Here is a 23,148-nt window from a genome sequence, read left to right on the forward strand (position 1 = left end):
GAAGATGGCTGTTTGTTTGATCTAAAAGAAAGAAGAGTAAAATGAAATATGTAAGGTAAGGTCACATGTATGTGATAAGGTCACATGTGATAGTTAGATTTTGGTCCACTCTCCAATTGACAACACATTTTATCAGATTTTTGTTCACTCTCCAATTGACAACACATTCTATCCAAATGTACCATTATGATCAACACGTACCCTCAATAATTCCAATGTATGGTCCACCATCAATAATTCCAATGTATGGAATGAAAGAAAGGCGCAGAGGCATGGATATATGAACCCAGACGGGACGTTTCATTTCGTCTCGGTTTAAATGACTAGACGGGATGTTACATTCCGTCTCATCGGTCTACACCATACAATATTCCTGTCATAACCAAGCTTGAAAAAGTGAGTAAAATTCTTGAAAAAATTCTTGTCAGAACCAAGACATAGGAAATGAGTGAAATGCAACTTATAATTCTTGAAAAAATTTCTGCCATAACCAAGCCTGAAAAATGAGTGAAAGGCAACTTATAATTCCTGAAAAAATTATACAGTATATTTTGGAAACCTACTAACTTATAATTCTTAATTTTTTTTTTGCCATAACCTCATTTGTTTTATTGACATATTCATATCCCAAACCTGCTAATATACTTTGGAAATAATAAATAAGACAAACAACAATCCTGAAAAACACCCAAGCCTAACACAGAAACTCTGTAAAAAAAAAAACTAACTTATAATTCTTGAAAAGTTTTTGCCATAATCTCCTTTGTTTTATTGACATATTCATATCCAAAACTCATCAATATAAACCTGCTAATAAAGAAATCATTACAAACAACAATCCCAAACGCCATATTACAAGTAATGGCGCACAGTTATTACAAACTATAAGAAAATATCTACTGAGACCTCCTCCCCCTACGAGAAGGCTCGGTCAAAGAGCTATCCCTCCTAAGTCGTTGTCGCCTCTCTGGTTGAGGTTGAGCTTGAGGTGTGGCACTTCCAGCGTTCTCCAACTTTTGCACATGTCTCTGAAGCTACAAAGTTCGATTTCGCTCTTGTTGTAAGTACTCAAAACTTTGACGAGAGGACTCCATGAATGACACACGCATGACATAACTGAGAGAGTTGTAGTTAAGGAGCTCTGATCTTACTTCCTCCCGTTTAACAAAACAAATGCATGTTACATGTTATAGTGAATAATAATAATAGCAAATCATGAATAAATTTAAATCATACTAACCACGGCTAACTGCTCAAACTGTTCTGACAAATCTGTGGTCAATGCGGCATTTGTTGGTGGAATAGGTATGCTCATCTCTTGCCCCTGATAATTAATCATGCTCCAGTGCCAAAGGTTAGACTCATCAAATATCTGTGGAGTTCTTTGCAGCATCTCAATATCATGAAACACCCTAGGCTGTGACTGTGGCAACTCCACTCCTTCTGGGAAATGAATGTCAAACCTCAATTGCTCGGAAGTAACCCCTTCAAAATTGGTGCCCGGTATAACGCACCTAGAAAAAGATCTCGACCAACCCTTTTCCAATACAAGCCCTAGTCTCCAATAAAAATGAAAGTTGATGCGTCTGGCCAATCATTTGGGTTTGCTCTATAGTGTGCAAAAGTTGTAGGAAGAATATCAGAGGCTGTCATATATCTATGGGTGGTGGCTAAGGTATAACAATCTCTCCAGATACTTGACACCAACATCTATCCCCAATGTACCATGCAGTTACTGACCCTACAAGTATCACTCGCCGCTGAGAAAGAAACCTTGCTCTATGACAAATATAGGATAGTCTATGGTACTCAGTGTTCTCTAGAACATCTAGAATATCCGCATAAGGGGTCTGAAATATAAAGGAAGAGGCCCAGGGTTGCCACAAAATTTGGGTAGCTCCTAAAAGCTCAATCTGTTGACGAGTGTTATGAATATTATGCGATAGATCCCCATACCCCCTCTGCCTACGATGAAGCCCCCATGCTTGAATACGTGGAATCAGGTCATGAGTCTCATTCTCTTCCAACGTCTTCAATACATGATGCATTACACGAAAATATTCGTACCACCAATACTAAATCAATAGATAAAATACAATATCAATATATATCTAAACATGTCAACATTAATAACTAGATAAATAAATGAGATGAAACAATAACTTAATAAATAAGACTTAGCGGTATAATCCAAACAAAGCCGCACAAATTGCCTTTGGCAGCTTCCGTCTTAACTGCGAGGTCTAGCCAACGGTAAAGGTACGCCAAGATCCCCAGTCATAATCCCACATCCTTTCTACGTCTGAGACAGCGGTCATCCACCCGATACGTAAGAAACTATCAGAGTATCCGAATAATACCGCAGCAACAAAATAGAAGAGGAAGGCACGTACATATTCTTGGATCGACTCCTCACCAATATGATAGTCTTTCGGCTTCTCTTTTAGCCTATTCAAGTATCTCGAAGTAAACCAACTCATATTTATAGCTCCTCTCTTAAACTACTCGATAATCTCAAACCCCGTCTTCCTCATCATCTTCTACCAAATCAAAACCTTTAAAGAAACTCATTGTCGTAATAAAAACCTCCAAATTTTCATCAAAATGAACGACATCTCCATAACCAATTGGGATACCCGTGAGCATTGTGAAATCAAGAGGGGATAATCCCAAGCTCACCCCAAGGGAAATGGAATGTGTGGGTAGATTTCCACCACCGCTCAACTATCTCAAACAACAATATGTGATCATTTTTTTCCAAATTTGAATTTAAAAAATTCCCAAATGGTGTGGTGGCTATAATGTTGGTAACCGTGACAAAATTAGAATCCGTTTTTTATTTCAAATAACGCCACCATGACACAGCATTTGAAAGTGCACAACACAATTTCCATAGGTGTATTGAATATATTACACACAATACAACAAACTATTCAACACGATATAATTTCAACTCAATTATTTTTAAAGCAATACAATAAATTCAAACTAATTACACAACAACAAACTTAATATAAACTAACATAAAAAAAAAAATCTAACACTTACTTGAGACGCCACCACTTTATTTGGTACGTGTTGGACCGATGTTGACATTAATGGTGGGTGTTCCTCGATTTCACAATGCAGTGGAAAATTAACCCCAAGTTCAATTTCATCCTCCTCGCCCATATTTTGAGTTCTTGACGACGATCCTTTTTGTTTTTGTTTTTATTTTTTATTTTTTATTTATTTTTTTTTTTTTTTTTTTTTTTTTTTTTTTATTTTTTATATTTTGTAATTTCCAAACCATCTACCACGCTCTTCAGGTGGTAAGGCAGTTGCGGAATCATTTGGGGGGGGGGGGGGGTGGAGAAGTCATTAGGAATTGAAGAAATCGAATTTTTTTTTGCAATGGAGGTTTCTAAAATCGCAATGGAGGCGCTGGAAGAAGGTGAAAGTGGGTTGTTTCGCGTCTATTGATATTAGACTCACCAGACGGGATGTTTCATTCCGTCTCGTTATAAAATACCAAACGGGATGTTACATTCCGTCTCGATCAAAAAGCCTCCAGACAGAATCCAACATCCCGTCCGAGATTATTTTTCACCTTTGCCTTGGGCAACCTCACCTTGCTTTTCACCAAAACGGTGGAAAAGGGGGAAAATACTGCCTACGTGGAGGTGAATAATAGTGGCTTGCATTGGGAATGCTCTTAAAACACTGTTTTTACAGTTTTATGATACATAGTCAATAACCATTGGACTCAACCTAAGTTGTAAAACTTAATTGACAACTTATTTTAACTCAAAGGATCTTCTCTTCCCTCAAACAGTTTTGTTTTGTTTTTTCTCCTATTTTCTTCTCCCTCTCAACCCCTCTTCTCCATCTCCACCACTTGCAAATATCTACGCATGCCCCATCCATGGTTTATTCTGAAATTGAAACAAGGTGGAGTCTCTTAGTAGTTCTCTTACTATGCTATGGTCTATGGGATTTAAAACTCGCTTGAAATTGAGAGTTGTTACTTATTGGTGTTGGGTCAAATATATTGGATCTTGTTTTGGATGAATTACATCTCAAATTGGTAGGAACCTTAATTTCAAATGAATAACGTTGTGTGGATAAGATAAATAAAATAAGGCTTAAATACATAAATATGCAACGTGCTTAAGTCCTATTAACACTTGTATCAACATAGAATTTTTTTTCACAAACGTATCAATGTATTATGCGATTTAACAAAAATAGCAATCCGTTAAGTTCCGTCAGTTAAGTGATGATGTGTTATTATTTTTTCAATTTTGTTTTATTTGTATTTTCCACTTGGCATGCCACATCATCATTTTCTACCAACTCAGCATTTCCACCTCAGCATTGCCAACTCACCACTCCCAACTCAGCATTTTCGTTTTTTAAGTGACTGAAAAATAAATTAATTTTTTTTGAATTAATAAATATATATATAAATAAATTAATAATTATATAATAATAATAAAATAATTATATAAAAAATAAAGAAATATATAAATAATATATTATTTTATTTATTATATATAATTGAAAATTATAAAAAAAAAAAACTATAAGTAATAAAAAAAAATATTATATATATAATATATATATATATATAATAAAAATATTATTTATATATTTCTTTATTTTTTTTTTATATATTTTCTTTTTTTTTTAATTTATAGTTTTTTTTTAATTTTTATATATAATAAATAAAATAAAATATTTTTTTTATTATAATATTTTTATATTTTTTATAGTTTTTTTATAATTTTCAAATATATATAATAAATAAAATAAAAATATTTTTTATATTATAATATTTTTTATTTTTTATAGTTTTTTTTATAATTTTCAAATATATATAATAAATAAAATAATATATTATTTATATATTTCTTTATTTTTTATATAATTATTTTATTATTATTATATAGTTATTAATTTATTTTTTTATATATATTATTAATTCAAAAAAATTAATTTATTTTTTTGTCACTTAAAAAAAAAACGAAAATGCTGAGTTGGCAATGCTGAGGTGGAAATCTTTGAGTTGGTAGAAAATCTTGATGTGGCATGCCAAGTGGAAAATACAAATAAAATAAAAAATTGAAAAAAAATAATGACACATCATCATCACTTAACTGTAATTTAAACTTAGCGGTTCTTATTTTTTGTTAAATCGGAATATGACATTGATACGTTTAAGAAAAAAAAAAATTTATGTTGATACAAGTGTTAATAAGACCTAAGTACGTTGCATATTTATGTATTTAATCCATAAAATAAAATAATTGTCTTGATCGGAGTCCGGTGACCGGAGCAATGGGCTAGGTCGTTGCTTGGTTTGGAAAAGGGAAGAAAGTGAGTCAACTCATATAAATTTTCTAATTTCAATCAATGAAAATGAAGTAGAACTGTACAAGTGTTGAACCTTTAGAATTGGTGTACGAGTATCATTTTCTTGTCTCTATTATAGGGTTAGGATGGTCCCACCCTTTTAAATGGGTAGGACTAAGGGTGTCACTTTTTTCCGAAAACCCAATTTTTCCAAATTCCAATCCTATATTTTTTTGAATTTGGCCATGATATTTGTGTTCCGATATGATATCCGAAATTCCGATATCCGATCTTTCCGAAAAATAATTGGATCGGAATTAGATGTTTTTTCAAAATCCGATCCGATCCGATTTCCGATTAATTTCCAAATTTTTAACATATAGCGGTCGATTTCATATAGTTACTAAATTAAAACTGGATATAGTTTACAAAACCAAATAAAAACCCTAGAGAAGTAGAACATTGTCTCTCTCTTATAATTTCAAAAAATCAATATTGTCATTCTAGTACATGTCTCAATTTCTCCCATCTTCATATTTACTGAATTAATGCATTAACATGAAGAAAAAAACTTCTTTGAATGAACGTGTTAAAAGGTGTAACTTGTTTACTTAATTAATACATTTCACAATTATTGCTAAATAAATGTATTAACTAGATTTTTTTAAAAAAAATGGCTATTCTAAAAGAGAATCCGATTATATAATTCAAATTTCCAATTTGCTTCCATATTTTGCGGATTCTGAATTTTTCAAAAAAAATTCAATTTTCCGAACTTTTCGAATTCAGAAAAAAAATTGCCATCCGAAAAATAATTTGATCAGATTTGGAAATGATATTGTCATCCGAAAAAAATTGAATTTTTTTCCGAAAGCCCTTAATCTGATTTGATCCGATCCGAAATCTCCCCTAGGTGTGTTAAGAAACAAAATGCATAATAATATAATATAATAAAGATATATTTTAAAAGCATTTTTTTTGGGTCGTGGTATTGCCCCATTTTATGGGATTGGCACCCCTTTAACCAATTTCAAAGTATTGACACCTCTCCATTAATCACATAAAAAAATACTCACAGTAAGTAAAAAGTTGCCACGAGATCACACAATTCCCGGCATTGGATTGCCGCGAGATCCCATATCCCACGAAAGGTTGTTGTTGTGGGTCTTTTTTTATTTATTTTTTTTTAATAGCCATTGTAAAAAAAATTAGTTGTCGCGAGATGGTTGTGTTCACTAAAATAGAGTATTTGCTTGTATTAATTATCAAAACTCTTCTTTATTAATTTGATCACAAGTTTTCTTATATCATATGAAAATATTTGCCGTGAGATAGCAAAATTATAGCTCGATTGTATATTTTTTTCCCCATGGTTTTGGTGTTGTTCTTAGAGTGTATAAAGAAGCTCTAAAGAAAAAAAATGATGTATCCATATGTCGTGTGTGTTCAATACGCAAAATTTGAATTGGAAAAAAAAAAACACAAAAAAATCCTCCGCGGAAACTCCCTGCTGTGGGATATGGGATCTCGTGGCAACCTGATGCCATGAATTGTGCGATCTCACGGCAATGATAGAATTAATATTTACTAACATAATATCACGAATTTTTTACTTCCAAATTTTTGCAACCAAACGTTTAAAACGCGTATTAATTAAACATCGTATAATTGCCATATTGTGAATTTTTGACCGAATTTGTTACCGTACCCGTTTTTTGAATCACCGAATAATTATTCTTGAGTACTAAACTTTTGCCGTATCCCGAATTGCTAACTAGGCTATGGCTATGAATAAGGATTGTTAAAAAGATATGTAGGACTAGAAAACAAAAAGTACAAACAAAATATTTTAAGTCAGTACTCAATTTCTCAGTACCTTTTTTACTCTAATTTACAATTTTAAGGCTATATATTCCCGATTCATCTTTCTTTTCATAGTGATAACTGTACCAGAAAAACGCTAATTCAACAGATAGAGACTAGAGAGATAAGTTTTCTAGAAATAATAGACATTTTTTGTGATGACAATTGCAACGTTTTTTTGGACTTTTTTCTCTGCCAAGAAAAGAAGTCTGTTATTCTAAATTTACAGAGTCTAACATTAGTCTCTGCATACTTTATTAAATAGTAGCAAGTACTTCCTTGCCATTCAAAGAATGGATAGAAGCAGCACCCCGGCAATGTTTCAAGTAAGTTCGTCTCTTGTTATCATCATCTCATTTATTAGTTTCAAGGTTCCTGTTCTACATGATCTCTTTGTTTGTGTTGTTCTTTTATTGCGATTGAACTCTTGTTAATTATATCTGTGTCAAAAGGCCTTGGTGTCAATATGCTTCAAGGTTGGACCGTGGCCAATTTCATACAAAATTAGTATTGGGGAACATTAAACCAACTGTAAATTTGTGGCTCTGTTTGGCATGGTTAGAAATTTTAGCGTTTTCCCCTAAATATACGTATTAATCATTTTTCCTTGTTGAATTACACAGACAATGGAGGTGGTTTTCGTTATTGTTTTACTAGGACTAGTGAGTGTAGGCAGAGTAGATTGTCGTCAAGCCATTAAGTTAAACTCGGAGTATCCAGCCATAAGCTGTCGAAAGCATAGTGCATCACTGACTGAATATGGAGGAATTGGGGATGGAAAGACATCCAATACAAAGGCTTTCAAGAAAGCTATAGACGATCTCAGCAAGTTTAGTTCAGACGGTGGGGCTCAGCTGATTATTCCTCCAGGAAAATGGCTCACAGGCAGCTTCAATCTCACTAGTCATTTCACACTTTATCTCCAAAAGGATGCAGTTATTCTTGCTTCTCAGGTGCAGCTACTTTATATACGTTGCCTATATTTTTAGTTGTTTAGACCAATCCTTTAAGAAGTGGTGAAATTATTAAATATTGCTAAAAATCTCAGACTACATGGATGAACGATGTGTGGTATGCAACCCTCACTTCTAACATTGCACTCCAACTGATTGTAGGATGCGAAAGATTTTCCTCTCATTCCTGTTTTGCCTTCTTATGGGAGAGGAAGAGATGCTCCTGGTGATGGTCTAAGATACAATAGTTTCATTCATGGAACCAATCTCACTGACGTTATAATCACAGGTACCGTTCAAATTTATCATAGTGTATGAACCTAGATCATACATACTAACCTACAAGAAAATACTCAATTCAGAATGCAACAAATCTAATATTGAGACTACTGCCGTACAGGTGCTAATGGCACAATTGATGGCCAAGGTCAAAATTGGTGGCACAGATATCACCACAATAAATTAAACTACACCCGCCCGACATTGATTGAAATTTTGTACTCTAGTCACATTCAGATATCCAATCTCACGTTGTTGAACTCTCCGCAATGGTTTGTTCATCCCGTTTATAGCAGGTTCAGTACTACTTAGAAACTTATTTTCCGTTTTTGTCACTTCTTAGCAAACAAATTTTCAGTCTCAAGAGATTCAATAGAACTTTTATTGGTTTACATACAATGTGCGTGAGTACTAATCTTTGTTGACGAACTAGCTAGTTCACGACCTTAATTATCTTCTGATAAAATATTCTTCTGAAAATACAGCAATATTATCATCCAAAAGCTTACAATCCTTGCTCCATACGATCCAGTTTCACCTAACACTGACGGCATTAACCCAGGTACAACATTTTAGTTGCTAAGTTTAAGCTTCTAAGTCGCGCCTTGTTATGATCTTACATTCCCAAGTTAATTATTTCGTGTTCTGTGCACCACAACATTCTTGTAAAAACAATTTGATGCAGCTAAGTGAAGTCTTTCACTGTTTTTATTGGCCAAATGTAATGTTTTGTGTTCCTTTTCTCTACAGACTCTTCCTCGAATGTGCTAATTGAGGACTGCTACATAGTCTCAGGAGACGACTGCATTTCGTTAAAAAGTGGTTGGGATCAATATGGAATTAAAGTAGGAATTCCAACACAGCATGTAATCATCAGAAGGCTCACTTGCATTTCCCCTGATAGTGCTCTAATAGCTCTAGGCAGTGAAATGTCTGGTGGAGTACAAGATATTAGGATTGAAGACACCGTAGCGATAAATACCGAGTCTGGAATTCGAATTAAAACTGCAATAGGTAGAGGAGGATATGTTAAAGACATCTTTGTAAGAAACGTGACAATGCACACCATGAAGTATGTTTTCTGGATGACCGGAATGTATGGGTCACACCCTGACAACAATACCGACCCGAAAGCGCTTCCTGTGATTCAGAACATCAATTACAATGACATAAGAGCAGAAAATGTCACTATGTCTGCAAATTTGGCAGGGATGAAGGGCAACCAGTTTACAGGAATTTGCATCTCTAATGTGAATATTGGGCTATCCGCAAAACCGAAGGAATTGCAATGGAACTGCACTGATATTGCCGGATTTACAAGTGGTGTTACTCCCAAGCCTTGTGCCTTGTTGCCTGATAAGGCTGCAGGAAAAGATTTTAGTTGTCACTTTCCTACTGATAGGCTACCTATAGAGGATGTTAAGATGAACACTTGTTCTTATTAATGGATTCAAGTCCGTACTTGTAAAGTTGTAAACGAGCTGATATCTTAGTATGATAATCTCACAAATTGTCATTTGTCCTTACAATTTTCCAAAATATAAATGCAGTCTATAATTTTGAGGTTTTAAAGTTTAAATGTTCAATTAAAGCAAAACGAGGTGTGATAAAAAAAATAATGGAGGGGGGGGGGGAGGAACTGATAATATGCTCTTGGAAACTTCAGACTTGATAGTTTATTAAAAGTGAATAGGCAATAGTGCAATAACAGATTCGCATATCATTAACTGCAGCTTTTTCTCAATTAAATTTCAACCAATCGGGATTCAGGAGGAAACAACTTTAATTAGGCCAAACTAGTCTTTTAGCTACTTTCCACCAAAAACATCCCTGCACAGATAGTTGCTGAGTAGGTGTGTGCGATATCTTCTTGACATGATGTTAACCAGCATGGATAAAATGTGATGGCAAGCTACCAAGTTTGCCTCAAAGATAAGTAGGTTTGGCACAGATAAAGTGTGTCTGAAGATGCATTTAGCTTTTCGCTTGATAACCTAATCCTCTTTGAGAATAAAGACTGCCTGTAGTGAAACATCATTACATCTTGAACAGTTAAACTAATTTTGCACGGGTACAGGTGAAAAAAAACATCCACAACAATTAAGCATTTACTTCCGCACTATGTTCCTAGATTTTGTAAACATGTCATCCACACCTCCTTCAAGAACGGAAAGACAGAACCTCTGCCTCAGCTATCCTACTGTTAGCAAAAAAGTCAGTAGCCTTTTACGACCTCGTCTCCAACAAGAAATCAAGACTTTCAAGCATGCAAAGAAATTACTCTCAAAGCAGCAGGTGAAATTTCATGGCTCTAAGCATAGAAAGCAAGTACTCTCACACAAGCTGGTAGAACGACTTTAATAAATCTGCACTTCTGCACTTCTGCACCTTAAATATCCTCAAAGAACACAGAATATGGATGTTTGGAGCCGAGATACATCCAAAAGGAAAGTTCGCAAATAAGTCCGTCGGGATTCCCTCAAAGATTCAATAAAACAGAGGTTGGGCATACAACACTTCTATGGACTACCATGTCACTTTCCAATAACATCTAGTGCAATCTAGTCAGTATATTAAAATATAGACTTTCTGCACCTCCAACTAAAGTCAGATACTCCAACATGTCCTCGCATACTGTTGTCTTCCCACCACAACCTCAATTGCCACTTCATAAACCACAAAACAGTGTTCAAACCCATTGATACTAGTAAAAACTGGTACCAGTTTTTATTGCCATCTGTACTGCATATATACTGATCCAAAACACTTAAGTTGCCATCTACACTACTAGAGAAGGTTCAGAAGATATGTGCAAAGTTCCTTTGAGTGGCCCTAAACTTGGAAAGAAGCTACATCAAGCAAGCGAGAAAATTATCATGCTTGTTGAGGAGGGAGGTGGGCTAGGGTTATCAAATAAAGGAGCTATTCAATAAGGCTTCATATATGGGGGTTCATTTTCAAGATTGCCTCTAAAGATCAATCTTTTTGGTCTGGATGGATTTGAAATCATTCAACAGAACAAGGGTAAAGATCTTTGGGATATGAAGCTACCCACAGATTGAGGGCACGGAAACACATCCTCAAGAAGAGAGTCTACGAAACAGCATATTGTATATGGCACAGTAAATTGAGACGAGTGCTAGATGCCTAGATCAAGAGTGCTACCTAGATCTTAATAATACTAAATTCTCATATCTCGTCACTCATTTTGGTTCCAGATATGATATGCTTCACTCATTTTGGTTAGAACTTTTATTCCCTAAACCCCTCATTCCCCTTTCCCCCGAGGAAGGTGGGAATCGAACCTAAGACCTTGGGCCCAACCTCCGTAGGCCACTCGACACATTCAGTATTTATTTTTAATCAATGTTTCCTTACATAACACTATGTTAACATATGGTGGCTCTTTAACCTTGTACATGGATTTATGTCACATTGGTTTTCCTTTGGTGACAACAGAGTGTAAGTTAATTACGTAATATCAAGACTTATATATTATTAGAAAGCAAGAATATGAAATGAACCATTTGACATGCAAAAGGATGGCTAAACAGACACTGCATACTTCGAAAATTGGTTACATGATTTTCTTTTTTATAAGTAATATTGATTACATGCTGTATCAATCATAGAACATAACTGATTAATTTAAGTAACTATGATCAGGCATATACCACTTGAAGACCCGGATGTAGTATGCGCTGTTGGGTTTCCCTACACACACATGAATCCAATCGTCACCTGCGATATCGATGGCGTTTGAAGTTGAAATATACATGCAAAATCCCACGTTCAAAGGTACATTTAAACCCTTTCTTATGTGAATACTCCCATTCCTTGTTGACGATGCGAAATGCCTGTATTGTGGTACAAAAAGAGTAAGTACTTGAAAACCCATATAGAGTTTGTACAACAATCAGCAAGACTTACATATGAGAGAGAGAGAGAGACTTACAATGTCCTCATATGGGGGGCCGGCATGAAATCTGATTATACATGTTTCTCCATTGCTCCCATCCTTCTCTATTTTAAATTCAGGAGCCTTTGTTTTGTCCACTAGATCTGGATAGAAGATGTTAAACTTATAACCTTGCACGATCTTCGGAGGAGGATTGTCATGGTCATAATGGGTTTGGTTGTATTTGTTCCATTCATAGCCAGTATGAACACGATTGAAATACTTGGGCTTTCTTGGCCGGTATTTGTCATGCCACCAGTAGACCTGCAGAAATTGCATTCAGTCAGTTTCCTAAGCAAAAAAATATAAAACTCGTGGAGCTGTTAAAAACATTATGTAGTGTATAAGCTATACCTGTGAATCCAGGTTTACTTCAGCGCCAGAGCCAAAAACAGCATCCCCTTCATCCATTGCTCCCATGGCTTTCATAACCTTCAACTCCATGTTATCCTCTGGAGGAGTTGGTTTTGATGCCATCGCTTCTTGAAGCCGCCTCTGCTGCTCTTCCAGTACGGCCACACGTTTTTGTTCCTATTGAAGTAACAAGAAGTTCAAAATAAGGTCTTAAAAGGGGTCATGAAGAATATTCAACACGTTCAAAATTGGTGAACTGATGGATACATACAACTAATCGTGGAAGACTATTTGGAAAGTCAAATTATGGATGCATGAAATGAACCGTCGTAGAGTAGCATAGACCATTTGGAAATGAAGAGCTTATTTTCAGTTTCCAGTTATGTGGTAACTATATACATAGACTCGCACAGTTTAGGAAGAGACAAATCTCTCCTACAGAGAGAGCGAGAGAGACCATGCACAAAAAACTATGAAATACCGTTTTACGTACAAGGGAAAATTCGAAATGAGTAATAAAACCTTTTGATGTTCCTGAGAATTGTTCCAACCACATAAAATTCCTCTAATAAAGTGTAATGCTTCCTATTAGGAAATATTATATTCCTCGTGGCAGAATGTTGTCATCTGTTCGGAAATGGTTGAAAGAGATTATACGTATGCTACATGGAGTCATGGACACACCATGTTTTTTTTAAAAAAAAACAAAAAACAAAAAAACCAACCACAGAAAGCTCCGAAGCTGTAACTATTCCATAAAAAAGAGAAGAAAGTAGATTAAGTTACCAGCTCAACCCTGTCTTCTTCAGGGTCGATTGCTTCTTCATTGTCTTCACCGTGCAGCAATTCAGGAGAAAATGATCCAGGCTCTTCTTCTGGCTCATGTTTCACATCGTTTGCTATTGGTTCAGGAGAATATGGCCGATCGTCTGCAGAGAAAAGATTGATCAGATAAAGCACAGACTACATACTAGAACAACAAATTGGGGGAAATTAAAGATGAAGGAGAGTCCAACCTTCTAGATCATCATAAGTTTCCTCCACTTTAGATTTTAGCTCATGATCTGATTCAGAGTGCTCCTCCATCTCGAGAGGATGCTCAAGACGTTCAAGATGCCTACGTAATAGCTTGTTGTGAATTTCCTTCAGACAAGCCTGTGAACGTAGAAACAACTAGCAAGTTAATAGCATGAAAGTGAAGAAACTATAAAATAGTTACTGATGTTTGTGTAAGATAATGCACCTTTGCCTTGTAAATGTGAAGGCGTTTCAGAAGAGCCTCCCAGTATTCCACTACTTTGGCTTTGCCAGAACGCATCTCTGATTCAATCTCAGACTGCAATACCTCTAACTCCTTGTAAGTTTTTCCATGGAGCTCCTTTTTAACCTCAGCTTCAATGCTCGAATGCAAACCCCTTTGTTCAGCAAGCAACTCAGCTGGTGGTGCCTCCCCACGTACCCTAGCTCGATCCAGAGCGTCCTTTTTTCGGGCTTCAGCTAGCTCCCAGTCACAAACAACCATCAATGCCTGCTTGAAAACATACAATGTTTACTCACGTATACAAAAATAAATGACAACAGAATACAGTACACCAGAAGATTTCATGAAAAATGATAGTGAGAACAAACGTTCATTTGATGTTTACACCATTTTACGCCAAAACTGAAAATATCAAACACGCTGTGGCCATTTCAGGAAACCCACACCAATGATGGGCTCTGGATTTAGGTTGGCTTATTGTATTTGCTTAAAAGTAATGCATGTGAACCCTGACACTAAGCACCACACTTTGATGATCAATCCAACATTAATAAATTATCTTTTAAAAACAAAAATAGGGTTTTCCACCGTCTTTTTCATCTTCATGATGAGACCAGACACAGTTCCAAAAGACCTCCATGGGATGTTGAGATTACCCAAATTACAAGTTAGAAACTTAAACGAGAAGGTATCTAACGGAAAATCCTTAGTTAATTTTTTCTATTTTTTCCTTTTGCATTATTCTCAGCAAACCAGGTTTCTGGTTGTTCTAATCCCATGGCGAATCTTTGTCGAATCAGTGCCTGAGTCCCAGTCAACATTACTCGACTCCGGGCTAATCATGTAATCATGCAACACAGGCACACAGGTATATTAATGATCCAGGACAACTTCCTATGTGATGTGGGATAAATCCCTTTATTGGGGCATCACAACCTTACCATCCTCTGCTTTCATACCAAACTTATAAAGACAAATATCCTGTAAAACTTGTCACTACGATCGCCCACTTCCCTCTTAGTCCCCCTTTTAGTATGGCAGTAGAACCAAGCCAGACACATTTTTATCATTCACTGCTAGTGGACAGAAGTTATTTGTTCTTAAATAGATTGCCATTTCTATGTCCTCGTGGGCCTGAATCTGGGCAGTTAAATCGTTTAGTACTCACCGAGTAACCAGTGAGTACTCGCTACTCGCTGCTTAGCCGACCCGACTAACAATTTAATCTCCGGTCACAATCGGGCTCAAAAACTCCCCGAGTACTCGGCCGATTAGCCGATGAATACGTGCCGATTAGCCGAGTAATTGTGTTCAGTATTTCACTGTTAAACATCGAACTTGACATTTCGCCGATTCGATCAACCCTAAATTCTTTAAAGTTCTACACTTTAATCATACTTATTTTAGTTGATCGAGTGTTTTGATTGTTTATTGATTGATTGAGTTCTTAATTGGTTCCATTATGTTGGTATTTCAATATTAAATATATTTAACAAGTATTTGTAAAGAAATATAGTGTTATGAAAAATCACCCGATTAATGCCGATTAATCCCCGATTGATTACACCTACTCGCTCTTCAAACGAGTAGCGATTTAACTGAATAGGCTAGTTGTATACTCAACAATTTTTACTAGCTAGGTTACATGGACATGCCATATTTTGAAAAAATGTATCCACGTGTCCGTGTCGGACACATATTGTATGTAATTTACCTCGAATTTTGATATTTTGCTGTGTCCGACAATTCGTATCCGTGTCCGATACGGCGTGTCAATGTAACCTAGTTAACTAGTAATATATGCTTTAAGGAAATTTCATATAATTACAAAATACATACAATTTTTGTATAATATAAAGAAGAAAATTTTATTAAAAGTAGTCGAGTCCCCAGATCATTCTTTTAGAGCTTGCCGTGCCCGACTCTCGGTGTTGGTATACACCACATATGCAACACAGTTTATCAAATAAGGCGCGGAGATTAACAATTTCTAAAAAATGTTAACACTGCATTTTAATAGATGTCACCACTTAATTATAAAGAAGCACCCATTGCCTGATGTTTCCATTTTGTGTGAACTCTAGACTTCTCAAGCAAGCAAAAAAAATGTGCAAGAAAAGAGAAGGGGAAAAGTGATAATTATATCAACAAGTAAGACGCACTGGTCAATTAACTCTTTATGGCTTACGGCTTTACGCAGGCAAAAGAATAATCTCGTACTAACAACTCATTCCAAGGATGCCAAGGGCTTAGAAGCACAACTTCATTTAAAAAATGACATTTGTGAACCGATGTTATGTTTTATGTCTCGGTAAGTCTTTCATCTATATTACACAAATATTTATTTTCAACTCTGGGGAATACTGCAGTACACAAATCGGCTTAAATAGCAGCTCGTGAGTGATTATTATAAAGTATAAAATCTAAGTTCCTACATTAATATATAAATACATCATAAAAATAATTGGCGATGTCCAACCTAGATGAGGTTTCCCCGGGAGAAGCTGTACAATTGTATGTCAGGATATTCAGGTATGAACTACCCAACTTTTAGTTAGTCAAGCACGATGCCCTCGGAAAGGATCAACAATTTCAACCCAAGCAACAAATGAGATCTCCCTATAGGAGACTTGTAGCCTTATAGGACTATGGAAGATAGTTGATTGCTTAATTACGAAGCAAGTAGGGTCTAGTTCTGCTTAAGCCCTCAATCAGATATTAAGTTTTAGAAAGGGAGAAATACAAGATATGCCTACAAAAAAACAGACAACAAAGTGGTGAGCAAAAACGGCAATGCATTTTTTTATCTTTTATTTTTTGATCGGTGAAGTGAAAGATTTTCAATAGAAAAATAGTAGGTTGAGAAAACCTACCATGTACAACAAAAGAAAGCAAAAAGAACAAAAACATACTCAAAAGCTACACTTTACAAGCACACTAATTAAGAATATCTATAATGTTCTAAACCACAAGATGGATCCCAGATTGCTACATCAGCAAAGTTTGTTAGGATTGTTGCATTTATTACAACTTCACCAATGTACTTATCAGAGTAACCACTATTTTTTTTATTGATATGAGTCTCTGGTCATTAAGACAATTCAACCCATGGACAGAAAAGTTCTGCAAAGCCCACCCCAACAACAAACCATTGCACAGAACCAAAAGAAAGCAATTCATCCCATGCAGCGACAAGGTACCCAACATACAGACCCATATAAAAGGCAATTATATTATCATATACAAAATAAAACGGAAAGGAAAAATTAATGCCTTCCAGAGTCGTAACTAAATAATTAATTTATCAATCAATCAGATTTATTTACCTCCCAAAAATCTGTGTGTGTCTGTGTTGCCCTGTCTAAATCCAAATGCATCTTTATGTCATCACGAAGCTCCTCCATTTCTTTTACTGTCAAACCCTGTTGTACACATCTCACATGTTAAATGTTGAGCATTTTAAGAAACAGCTTAGACAAATATTTATTTATTGAGGAATATAAATTAGGGTCAATATGGATATTTTATTGTGATTAATGGTGCTACTGCCAATTAAATTATATATATGAGACCATGGATAATAATCCATTTGGACCTCAGTGGGGGTTCAGATCTGGTTCAAAAATCAGACGAAGGACAAGTCAATATCTCTATGACCATGGAGCTGCAACATACAGTGATAAGATTTAGACAGAGTTGAAGGTTACCTGAAAGACCTTGTAGGGCTCCTCTATCTCAACCTCAACGTCATCAGAAACATTGAGGTGTCTGGAGAGAACATCAATTGGCTTTGTGCGACCTTCACGCAATCTAATATCTGACCTGATTTTGCTTTGATCGAAATGAAACTGTAGAACAAGCACGTAAGCAAATAATGGATTTCAACAATTCTCAGAGAAATTTCGCAAGTGACATGTCAGTTATCAGTTGGACTGTGATATTTTGGCCTACAATTATTACTGTTAGTTGTAACATGCAAGCAACCAATAAACGCGAACTCAAAACAAACATTGACTTCTTGTTCCAAAATTGGTAAGGACAGAAGGGCACACATCAAATGCTGGAGCTATATAGTCTGTGTATCATATAAATAAATAAAAGAAGAAGCATAAAGTGTTGCAGACTTGCAGTCACTGGAAATCAAAGACTCTTTGACAGGGTTGATGTAACATGCCAATACGCAAAACCAAACAGGTCTCTAGCATACAATAAAAGTGAGACAACGTCAAGTTGTATTACAAACCTCCTCTTCTTTCTTTTCCCAATCCTGAAATTCAGCTCTAGCACGCTCCCTAGCCAACAGTGCCTATTATAAGAAACAGACATAGTTATACTCCAGCATTAATTCATCCTTAATTTCCAAACACAGGATGAGTTTAAGAAGTTTCAAAAATTTACAGAACATAATTTCTTTTAGATCTAAGAGATAAACACATATGAGCAAGTCAATATTTTCCACTCATACTACATGATTTGAAAATATGTCCAAATACACATCCTAAGAAGTACACCAGCCCTTAAATCAATCCTATTCATAAGAGAAAGTTGTTTGTTTAGGGCCATCTCCTACATTCGTATGTGCCAGTATTTGAAGTTTCTAGGTAAAATCAGTTCCAAATTTCTTATCTCCAGTGTATTACTGAAAAAATGCACGTCAAATTACTTTTAAATCAACGTGATCAGCCCATGTCAGTTTTTCCACTCTTACAATAAGTACAACAATCCTTATACCAAAGTTATTTCTAACAGAAAGCTATTAAGGGTCGTATCCTATGTGCCACTACCAAATTCTTAAGAAAAAATAGTTCCTTATCATCCTATCTCTAGCTTCTTACCAAAAAAAGATGAATTTCCTCTACTGACGTATGTATGTAGTTTTGCTTTCAAATATCATTAGTTTTATATATTCTCCAATAAGGACTTCCCATTAGAAAAACACAGAAATAGTTAACAAGGATACAGATATGTGACAATTTTCATCGCAGGAACAACCGAACAAGTGAAAACATGCATGCTGATTCGGTAAAATACAGCAGTTACAACCCATTAAAGTGTGTAGGCATAAAAGAAAGAATGGAATACAAGTCCAGAATATATCTTTCAGAGGCTCTAAAATAGTGACCTGAATGAGTTGACAGCAGGACACTAAATCATGGTTCTAGTAAGATGGCACCTAACTTAAACCAACAGCAATATCCAGATAAGCTACATATGAACTAACCATTTCCTCTTCATGTTGTGCCTTCTCAATTGCCCTTTCATCCCTTCTCTTTTTCACTTTTTCAATTTCAGCCTGCATTATGATTGGACAAGCAGATTGAAATTCACACTCAGATTTAAAACCACCATACCCCAAAACCAATTAGAAATATAATCAAGGAAAAAAAACATAAGAAGAAGAAGATGAAACTCTGGAGAAGAAGAGAGAAAATCTTCTCTCACACATCTATATATAGGAGAAGTATTATGGTTTTACTTAATATTCTAGAAAATTCGGGTAGGGGGCTCTGGTCCCAGAACTCCAACAGGAAAGATACTCTGCATTGAAAGTGATATACCAGATCCTTTTAAGAGCAAGGGTCCTGATTTTTATCTATATACTGTTTCCACAATGCAAGAGCCTTCTAGAATATTTTTATTATGTGTATACTAATAAGATGTTTAGTATACTCCCACATGGGATGTTTAAACCCTTGCAGTATATTGTAATATAAATGCTCTTGGGCATCTCCACTTATCACCAATTGGTCTTAAGTTGGATGCCCCTAAAGTTTACTCTATACCATGTTTGCTTCTCATAATACCCAATAAATAGAACATCTAACAATCATTGTATGAAGTTACGAATGGTCAACGCAAATAATAATGGTGCCATCAATAATGACACATAAACCATGAATGGGCTCTTGTTTGTGAATTATGAGTCTAATGGTAGACCCGCAATCTGTTGGAGTTCCAACTCGGCTGTATGTTTAAGTATACCCATAAGGTCTAAAGAGAGTTTCTACACTAAATTCAAGCATCATATCCATATCACCAAAGTGCTCCATGATACAGTTAAAATAATCAGGCTCTATCCAATTTCACTGCATGGGGTACGCACTACATACATTTAGCAGAGACTATAGAATGTCTAACAAGTATAAGTTATAGCTCACAAACAAGAATATACATCTCTTTCTTTCTGTTTCTTTTTCTCATTTTTGTATGAAAGTGAATCAAGTGGTAATCCTTGAGAAACGTCACGCTCTATCTTCTTATTCCAAACAAACCTGTGATGAGAGCACAATGGATTAAAAAGAATCAATTTCTGTAGACCATAATGGAGGAGTTCTGTCATTAAGAAACATCATGATTTGCATTCAAAATTCAAAACTAAAAATAAGTATTTTACTTGTTTCAACTTTCAAGATATATTAATATACAGCACAAAGGATATAAGAAGCTGAGAGATGATCAAAAGTTAATATAATAACGGAAAATATATATATAGAGAAGCGAGAGAACACATGATATTTTTTCTAGCGACCATGTAAAAACTATAATTCTACTATTAACATAAAAACATTTGCTTGCTTCCTTCTCTAAAACAATATGAACAAAACCAAATTCAATAATTCCATATTGTCACGAGAGATGATTTTTCTTCTTTGTACACCTTCCAATGGGTACGAGGAAACAAAGGAACTCCATAGCAAACAAATAATCCTCCACTGAGATATGATACTTCTTGCCTAACGCCAATGTAAGAACACGTGATACACAGATGAAATCAACAACGATGGAGGGTGTAATGAGTAGCACAAGACCAATGAATGATAACATAAACCTGTATTGAGTTATAGACTGGAGTTACTCCTTATAAGTACATCCTTCTTCCTTAACACATCTTGGAATGGAGGATTACTTACTTGGAATGGAGATTAGAATCACCAAATGGATTGGAATCATTAGAATAACCCGAAACTTTCGGCGCTTCCAATTTCTTAGCAACACGATTTGCCTATTAACACAATTACAAAACTCGTTAAATAATAATAATAATAAAAATAATAATAACAAAATAAATAATACAATACCTTCTTCATAGCTATTTTAGTCTTGTATTTTTTAATATCTTCTTCAGTAATCTTTCTAGAAGAAGATGATGATGAAGATGTTTTCTTCTTCTTCCTCTTATCTCTTTCATCATCCTCACTTTCACTACTGAAATCTGACTCACTTTCACTTCGTCTTCTTTTGCTCTTGCTACTACTTTTTCTTCTGCTTCTTCTTTCTTCTTCTGTTTCGCTTTCAGACACTTCCTCTTTTTTACTTCTTCTCCCCATTGAAAATAAGTGAGGAAATTGAAAATTTTATTGGGACGGGTGATATGTATATGTCATATAGAGAGAGAGGGATGCACGTGTATGAGCACGTGAGTTATTTAGGAGGTTAAAAAATATAAACATACACCTAGGAGCACCGGATCACCCAGCGTGAGCTGATTGTTTAATACACGTGCCATCAAGCCCCTTGTCTCTACACTATATGATAGCCGGTTTGTAGGAACCACACTTCTCAACTGAACAGTGTATTTATAATCTCTCAATTTTAAGATTTAGAACCACCTTCTTACGTTTATTTAAATTACATCTCTCCTATTTATTAATTACAATTGGCTCCCTGATCTCTATTAAAATTGAACCACATCCTTCTTCAATAATTATAGGATAGTCTTCTTAATTTAAAAGCTAAACTTTATATATAGGAATTGTATATCTTCCCCATTTTTGGAAAATTGTTTCTCTTTTCTTAGTGAGAGATTCACAAAAAATTGTTTATCTTTAGTTTTTTTAACAATTTTCATTTTAGTTCTTTACAACTTGGCGAACTGATGCGTAGCACAGGACACATGCTACTTTTCATTGGGTCAAACAAACTTGGGGTGTCTCTTTTTTCCAAAAACCCATATTTTCCGAGATCCCATATTTTTCTGAATTTGGCAATATATTTGTGTTCGGATATCCGAAATTTCGATATCCGACTTTTTTGAAAAATAATTGAAGCGGAGTCGGATGTTTTTTCAAAATCCGATCCAATTCAATTTCCGAATTTTTAACATATATAACGATCTATTTCATATAATTACTAAATTAAAATTACATATAGTTTACAAACCAAATAAAAATCCTATAAAAGTAGAACATTGTCTATCTCACAACTTGAAAAAATCAATATTGTCATTCTAGTACATGTCTCAATTTATCCCATATTCTTATTTATTTAATTAATGCATTAACATGAAGAATAAATTTGTTGAATTAAAGTGTTAAAAGGTCTAAGTTGTTTATTGAATTAATACATTTCAAAATGATTGTTAAATGAACGTATTAACTGGATAAAAAATAGTTATTATAAAAGAGAATCCGATTATATAATTCAAATTTCCAATTTAGATTTTGAAATTTTCAAAAAAAATCCGATTTTTCGAACTTTCCGAATTCAGAAAAAAAATTGTCATCCCAAAAATAATTGGATCGGATTTAGAAAGGATATTACCATCCGAAACCGAAAGTCCCTTATCCGATCCAAAGTCACCCCTAGGTCAAACTGATTTTTAATCTTAATATATAATGGATAACGCAACGCAATTGCACCATCTCTTGATTCTTGGGAGCTTGTGGTTCGTTACATCATAGTACCAAATATCAGGATATGAGTATTTATCGATATTCAATTTTTGGATATGTATCGTGGATATATCCCCTTCTTTAGGAATATTTGACATTGCTTCACATGCAAATATCGTGGATATATCTAAAATATCAACAAATATCGTAGATATTGTGGATATTTCTTGATATATCATGATACATTATTTATATTTATTTGAAATATAATGGTAAATATTAAATAAAATTGTTATATACACAAAATATCGCCAATATCCCCAAATATCATAAATATCGTAAATATTGTCAAAATATCACCGATATTTACAATCGTATATATCTCTGAACATATCAAACATATCATGATATTTATATATCTTTTTCTGAAATCTAAATAGATATCTCCAAATATCGCGATATATCGGAAAATTTTGTACTATGCGTTACATAAGTTTTATTGGTTGTTGCCTCAATAGAATCTATGTACTTGTA

General features: G+C 34.8%; 2 protein-coding genes across 3 annotated transcripts; one reads left to right on the forward strand and one right to left on the reverse strand.

Annotated features, from left to right (window-relative positions):
• Nucleotides 1–7,149: 7,149 nt before the first annotated feature.
• On the forward strand, nt 7,150–10,001 carry LOC147487074 (putative polygalacturonase). The gene is made up of 6 exons (XM_086575158.1): nt 7,150–7,523; nt 7,821–8,150; nt 8,313–8,439; nt 8,551–8,725; nt 8,915–8,991; nt 9,180–10,001. The coding sequence occupies exons 1-6, from the start codon at nt 7,491–7,493 to the stop codon at nt 9,872–9,874; spliced, it is 1,437 nt and encodes a 478-aa protein (XP_086431284.1). The 5' UTR covers nt 7,150–7,490; the 3' UTR covers nt 9,875–10,001.
• Nucleotides 10,002–11,972: 1,971 nt separating this feature from the next.
• On the reverse strand, nt 11,973–21,397 carry LOC147487075 (cactus-binding carboxy-terminal, cactin). Of its 2 annotated transcripts, XM_086575155.1 has the most exons (14): nt 21,082–21,354; nt 20,914–21,005; nt 20,661–20,831; nt 20,175–20,274; nt 19,224–19,295; nt 18,246–18,308; nt 17,710–17,850; nt 17,329–17,424; nt 13,985–14,269; nt 13,758–13,896; nt 13,528–13,670; nt 12,742–12,918; nt 12,385–12,651; nt 11,973–12,286 (listed from the first exon to the last, which is right to left on the reverse strand). In XM_086575155.1, the coding sequence occupies exons 1-14, from the start codon at nt 21,328–21,330 to the stop codon at nt 12,167–12,169; spliced, it is 2,115 nt and encodes a 704-aa protein (XP_086431281.1). In that variant the 5' UTR covers nt 21,331–21,354; the 3' UTR covers nt 11,973–12,166. The 2 variants fall into 2 exon arrangements, with proteins under 2 accessions (XP_086431281.1, XP_086431282.1); XM_086575156.1 differs by lacking the exon at nt 20,661–20,831 and having other exon boundaries at nt 21,082–21,397.
• Between the last annotated feature and the right edge of the window lie 1,751 nt (nt 21,398–23,148).

The sequence above is a fragment of the Coptis chinensis genome, chromosome 7 (assembly GCF_015680905.1).
Source record: "Coptis chinensis isolate HL-2020 chromosome 7, ASM1568090v1, whole genome shotgun sequence".
NCBI lineage: Eukaryota > Viridiplantae > Streptophyta > Magnoliopsida > Ranunculales > Ranunculaceae > Coptis > Coptis chinensis.

Coding starts and splice junctions, on each gene's coding strand:
- LOC147487074 (XM_086575158.1), top strand. CDS start 7,491: ATGGATAGAAGCAGCACCCCGGCAATGTTTCAA. Junction 7,524..7,820: donor GCACCCCGGCAATGTTTCAA/GTAAGTTCGTCT, acceptor TGAATTACACAG/ACAATGGAGGTGGTTTTCGT. Junction 8,151..8,312: donor CAGTTATTCTTGCTTCTCAG/GTGCAGCTACTT, acceptor AACTGATTGTAG/GATGCGAAAGATTTTCCTCT.
- LOC147487075 (XM_086575155.1), bottom strand. CDS start 21,330: ATGGGGAGAAGAAGTAAAAAAGAGGAAGTGTCTGAAAGCGAAACAGAA. Junction 21,006..21,081: donor CTAAAATAGCTATGAAGAAG/GTATTGTATTAT, acceptor TTGTGTTAATAG/GCAAATCGTGTTGCTAAGAA. Junction 18,309..19,223: donor CACAACATGAAGAGGAAATG/GTTAGTTCATAT, acceptor TTCTTATAATAG/GCACTGTTGGCTAGGGAGCG.